This window comes from Podarcis melisellensis (genome assembly GCF_964234715.1).
Source record: "Podarcis melisellensis genome assembly, chromosome: 2".
Lineage (NCBI taxonomy): Eukaryota > Metazoa > Chordata > Lepidosauria > Squamata > Lacertidae > Podarcis > Podarcis melisellensis.
This window is the reverse complement of record NC_138529.1, coordinates 7,531,253-7,537,472: the sequence shown is the minus strand read 5'-3', so window position 1 is coordinate 7,537,472 and position 6,220 is coordinate 7,531,253. Positions and strand designations below refer to the sequence as shown.

Here is a 6,220-nt window from a genome sequence, read left to right as displayed (position 1 = left end):
CCTACCAGGCTCTGTGGTCCTTTTCCCCATGAGTCCAACAAAGAAGTCATGCATGTCTCCTACAGAGAAAAACAAGAGGGTTACAACAGGTCAAAGTATCAGCTGGATTTCAGATTTTAGAAAAGAAATAACAGCACTATTGTAATGAATGGCTTCTAAATCTGCTATGGTGGTGTTTGGGTGTCTTTCTTGTAGACTCTGATTAGATACTTGCATTCTGATCATCAGGGATGACTCCAATGGTCACAAATAAGTTTCTGTAAATAACACACTGCCGCCACCATTTTAAACCAGCTTCTCAGAAAGGGAGATATTGGTGATTGTAAGCTGAGGAACTTATGGAATATCAGTATCATGCTGAACACTTCATTCATTTCTTACTATATAATGTTTCTGTTTTAAAAAAAGTGTCATGGAGCAGTTTGTGTAAATGACAATAAATGGCCATGCCAACTGCATCATGATAGGAGTGGGCACAGTGAGTGAGTGAAGAAAGAAAGCCAAGTAAATGTATCTATATTAGAAAAAAATCTGTTTTTGGTAATCTGTTCCCTGACATTCATCTCTCACTTGTGTCCTATAACCATCTGCATTCATTCATCTTAAGAGATTCCAGCCATCTTTTCTTTGTCATATCTCCTGCCATTGCCTATTTTGTGGCAGCACACTGAGATGGGCAGGGAATAATAATAATTATAATAATATCATCATCATCATCATCATCATCATCTGGAACTGACAGTAGCAAAGATAACAGCTTCTTTTCCCCCTGTGGGGCATTTCTTTCCATTGTAATCCTTTGCATGTTTACTCAGAGGTAGGCCCAAAGAGTTAATTGGAGGTTACTCCTCACTAACCAGGTTTAGGACTGCAGCATTACAGAACAATCCTTTACCTATCTATTCGGGTAAAATGGGACTTACTCCTGGGTAAGTGTGTATAGGACTGCAGTCTTAATCAACAGTCAGAAGTCTTCTTTTCACTCTCTCATCACTTTTTATCACGAGCAGAAAACTGCTCTCCTTTCTTCTTCCTATCTCATTCTATCATTCTTACATGCTGTCCCCAGTCTCACCTGCACACACTTCTACCTAATTCTTATGCCAGTCATTCTAGGAACTACTTCCATCACTCTTACTGCAGTGCCATTGGGAATCCTGGCCTCAGTGAAGCCATTGGCCTGGACTGGTCATGCTATAAATGCCAAGTACCATAGGGGAAGAGAGAGGACAGAAACCCCCCCGAGCGAAAGATATGGGTGGCTGGCGATGAGGCAAAGAGCCCCATTTCAGCTTCTTCTGCTTTTTACGCATGGTTTAAAAACCTTATTAGACTGTGACTCTCTCATGAAAATGTTTCCTCCACCATAAATTCACTAGGTGGCTGTAAGCAACCTTACGGCTTGTCCAAACTTCCACTTGTTCTGTGCCTAGAAAGCAGGAGTATGAGTGTTTGTCATCTCATCCTGTGCTTTCTAGCCATGGGTCCAAGCCTTTGCCCCACTGTTTCCCCCCAGAAAATCCACTCTTTAGTGCTAAATTGGAGCAAACGTCAATTTGGAGAACACCTGATGTTTGTTCCGATTCAGCAGTAAAGAGTGGGTTTTCCCGGGGGAAGTGGCAGGGCAAGTGCAAATCCGGTTGAGCCCTTAGCCTCACCCTTCAACAGCCGCTTCAAGCAATCATTAGGGATCAAGCCATACCCCAGGGACTTCCTGGTGTGCAAAGCAAGCAAAAGAAGAGCTGACTTACGTTTCTGGGAAGAGGCAAGTGCCTGAGGATCTGAAAAAAGAAAGAACAGGGGTTCTGGGCTACCAAGGCACAATACACATCTCCGGGTCATGACTGGTCCGTAAGGTGGAACAGATGCCTGCTGGACTCACTTAAATAGTGAGTTTTTAATTTAAGGTGAAGATCTTAAATACTTTGGGTGAAGATCTATGGACTTAACTTACTTTCCAGGTTGCTTCTGTTCCCATGTATCTCCAGGGAGTTTAAGAAAGGGAGCAGTGTGCTTTCTAATAGTCAGAAGGGGGCTTACTTTTGAAGGCCCTTGATGTACTGGGTGCCTTTAGAGATTTTGCTAATGCACAAGCAATGGTGTTCTACGCCTCTCTTAAGTCTTTATTTCATGATTTTTTTTTCTTTGTGTGTTCATGTGTTTATTAGGATCCCAGTGCATAGCCTTTTTAACTGCTGATGCAATGATGTCATCAAGAATATTCTGAAATAGTATTTTTGTCACTGAATGACACTTTCACTTTTGATATCTTAAGGTGTTATTGTTATTCCTGGCAGGAAATACTGTATTTTTTGCTCTATAAGACTCACTTTTTCCCTCCTAAAAAGTAAGGGGAAATGTATGTGTGTCTTATGGAGCAAATGCAGGCTGCGCAGCTATCCCAGAAGCCAGAACAGCAAGAGGGATCGCTGCTTTCGCTGCGCAGCGATCCCTCTTGTTGTTCTGGCTTCTGAGATTCAGATTTTTTTTTTCTTGTTTTCCTCCTCCATAAACTAGGTGCGTCTTATGGTCTGGTGCGTCTTATAGAGCGAAAAATATGGTGCAGCTTGCATTTTGTGTTAATAGAAATATTCCCAACTCTCTCTAGAAATTTTCCCATCCCAAATCCAAGGGTGATTAAACTCTCACACACAGTGTCCATTTTGTTGTAGGTGTGGCTCGTCCTGCATTTAGATTTACATTTCTGGCTGCCACTGCAAATATCCCCTTCGTCCAAATGTTGGACTAGGACATGGTAGGGAGAACAGAGCTCAGTTCCCCACTCAGTTGTTAAGCACATTAGATGACTTTGGAGCAGTCACTGTCTCTCAGACTAACCTACTACACAGAATCGTTGTGAAGATTTTAAAAAATCATTAGCATTTTGAAGTGGTCGGAAGGTGAAAAATCTTGAGCTTTTTGGAGGAAAGGTAGAATATAAATGTAATAATTACAACAGAAATCTGAGGATGGTTCGTATATGTAAAGGCAACCCCCAAATCTATTCTATTCCATGCATAGCTTGTCTGCTTCTCTGCTGGAATGCTTGCTGCTATTGTAAAGTAGACTTCATAGAACGTACTTCAAACGAGAAACATAAAAATGTCCCATTTTCAGTTTCTTATTTCAAACTTTATTTTTATTTCATAAAATTTATATACCTCTTGATTGTACGAAAAAGCCTCAAAGCAGCTTACAAAAAAGGCTTTTCAAGTAACCAAGGTGACATGAGTTGCCTAAATGCCAAATTTACTCTTCTGTTTCATGGGAAACTGCCGTAACTATTCAGAAGGTGAGGGGAACAGGACTTACTGACTTCCTCTTTGCCTGACAGTCTGAGCAGTGCCTCATAGGAAATCCCTTGGCCATCATACAATCGCCGGAGCAAAGATGGAGGAGTCTTATAGAAGTCTGAGCTCTTCTGTTGGAAAGAAAGAAGACAACTGAGCAAGAAGTACCAAAGCTCATGTGGCAATGTATAGCAGAATCGGCTAAAATCTTTCCCACTGTCACCTTCAATAACCCTAACATGGGCGTATCAAATTTCAAAGAGAAGGCAGTTTTTAAAATATTACTTTCCCCAATCTGTACAAGGGATGTAGCAAAAGAGTTGGTTCAGCGATGGCCACTGCCACCTTTTTGTGGGAAGAGCTAAAAGAAATAACTGTAGAATTCAGCTCACAATGGTTTATGGAGAAAAGCATTAATGCAAAATCTAGTAGCTGAGCTCACACACAGTATAAAAATGTTTTTAGTCCTCTGTTAGCCTTCTTTTCTAGTTGTTCCCCCAGAATGCTCTCAAACCCCAATCTTTTCTCCATCTTCCTCTATACTGCGTGCTCATTGTTATTTCAAAACTTTCCCTCACAATCTGTGTATTCAAAGCTATTCCACATAATGTGCTGGGATATGCATCCACCAATCCCATTTTCTCCCTATAGATAGGTTTCCTTGGAGAGGAAAAAATGGCAGGTTTGAAGAGCAAGCTTCCTTCTCCTTTCCTCCCTGGCACATCAAGTGCTGCCTCTGTGCTTCGACATGCCCATTCCTGCTGTTCCCTCTGGTCACAACCATCATAGTCCAGAGGGTGCTCCCTTATTGCAGAGTCCCCAGACGCCCAGAAGAGAAGACAAGGCCAAACTTTATCCAGCCTGCTGGGCAGCAGTGAATCTGCCTAACAGTGCTTGCTATAAAAACCTCATCTGTCAATCTTTCTTGCAGCCTGGTTCCTATGCACATTATTAACCTGGAAGAAATTAGCAATTTGTTCATTGGAGCTTTGTTGTTGTTTAGTCGTTTAGTCGTGTCCGACTCTTCGTGACCCCATGGACCAGAGCCCGCCAGGCACTTCTGTCTTCCACTGCCTTGCGCTGTTTGGTCAGACTCATGCTGGTCGCTTCGATAACGCTGTCCCACCATCTCGTCCTCTGTGGTCCCCTTCTCCTTGTGCCCTCAATCTTCCCCAACATCAGGGTCTTTTTCAGGGAGTCTTCTCTTCTCATGAGGTGGCCAAAGTATTGGAGCCTCAGCTTCACGATCTTCGTTGGAGCTTAATGCCAGGTAAATGTGCAACCTCTAAGCTACTTGCACAAGGGGAAATGAGGAGTTCACAGACTCTATCCAGTGCAAAATATGAGAATGCCTAATACATAAGGCAGTGGTGGAAGGCTGTCTTGGAGATGGGTAAGGGAACAGGGCGATCTTCCCCAAACCAGTGGGAACAGCATGCTAATCTGTACCCGTATGTAGCAAGACATGTGTGAAACAACAGGATGTTTAGTGCTGGAAGAGCAATTCCTCCCCATTCCTTGGGAAAGGGGGTAGGAATTCAGAACATAAATTTTAGATAGATATGTTGCAAAGTTTGACATGCACACCTCCCAATCACTTCTCAAATTATTAATGTAGCTATGTGGGATTTTGCAGTTGCTTTGCATGGAATTCTCTAAATTCTCACTGGAGATTGTTGAATACTAGTGTATGCAAATCAATATGAAGACTTTTGAGTCTCATTTTTTCAGATTCAAGAATAGGGTGGGGGTGAGGAGGGAGGTATTGTACCAGAACTTTCACCCTCTAATATGGATAGTCAGAAAGCTTTGCTGGCACAGATACGACTGTCTCCATTCAGCTCCCCACTCTGTTTCTGTTTCTAGGCAAATTGGACTTGTCCCATGAACTTCCAGTTGCTGACACCTACTCTAAAGTTTTGAGTTTTATACCAGTGTCTTTCTTTCTTTCTTTCTTTCTTTCTTTCTTTCTTTCTTTCTTTCTTTCTTTCTTTCTTTCTTTCTTTCTTTCTTTCTTTCTTTCTTTCCTTCCTTCCTTCCTTCCTTCCTTCCTTCCTTCCTTCCTTCCTTCCTTCCTCAGTTGAGCTGTTGAGTATGGGCATATAAAAGGCTGAGTGATTTAAAGAGGCCCATACCCCTTCTGTCCTACAACAATTCAAAGAAAACCTCTATCTGAAGAAGCATAACAGAAATTACAAACAGTATTTTATTCTTCAGCATTCAGTGTGGAGCAATGGACAAAAGAAATAATTGTTGTCAGATTCCTGTCGATCCGTGAAACCAACTCCTGGGAAAGAATGTGTGCTCCTGTTAAAGCCAGATTGCTACAGAATCCCCTTTCTGATACACTGCTGCCATTACTTGTACATTACTTGTACAGTAGGCAGGACCCTGATGACCTGCCTCAATCTGAGAAAGTCCATGCGCTAAGCTGCTTTCACTGCGAAGAGACATTTCCTGCTTCAGAGAGTGAGTCGCAGTAGGAAGAGAAGCGTTGAAATCCCAGCAGCAAGACTGGCAAGACAACACATCTCACAAGGAAACAAGGGCTACGAAGTGGGGAAGATATGATTCCGCAATGGATCTCTTCAAAACGATTTCTATATTGCTGACCTCATCACTGAGCAACTGAGGAGGAGGGCACGTGTGTAGCTACCATTCAGGTGTCCCCCCCTCCCAAGCAGGAAAGCTTATGAACACCTAGAAGAACCTAATATGAACACTACCTAGTACATACATAGTGACACAGGAAATATGATACAATGGGGTATAAGCCTTCCGGGGGGGGGGGAGAGGTGCTTTCTATGTGTTTCTGTGGTTTATAGTGAGGTTCCTCCAGTGCCAGATCTATCCATTTTGTCATAGAGGGTAAAAGTGGGCTCTGCCTCCCCCCCCCCACTGTGAATAAACATCTTACAAACTTCCACATT

The 6,220-nt window shown here is 42.6% G+C and overlaps 1 protein-coding gene and 1 long non-coding RNA gene across 2 annotated transcripts in view; one reads left to right on the top strand and one right to left on the bottom strand.

Moving 5' to 3' along the window:
- Nucleotides 1-6,220, top strand: part of LOC309363003 — a 227,142-nt gene that overhangs the window by 190,781 nt on the left and 30,141 nt on the right. The gene's annotated exons all lie outside the window — the stretch shown is intronic.
- The window catches only part of TAC3 (tachykinin precursor 3), a 28,721-nt gene that overhangs the window by 4,722 nt on the left and 17,779 nt on the right, over nucleotides 1-6,220 (bottom strand). The window contains exons 3-5 of the mRNA XM_081899059.1: nucleotides 3,313-3,421; nucleotides 1,752-1,781; nucleotides 6-59 (exon numbers count right to left, since the gene is read on the bottom strand). Of these exons, the coding sequence (XP_081755185.1) occupies nucleotides 6-59; nucleotides 1,752-1,781; nucleotides 3,313-3,421 (193 nt within the window). The remainder of the gene's footprint in view (nucleotides 1-5; nucleotides 60-1,751; nucleotides 1,782-3,312; nucleotides 3,422-6,220) is intronic.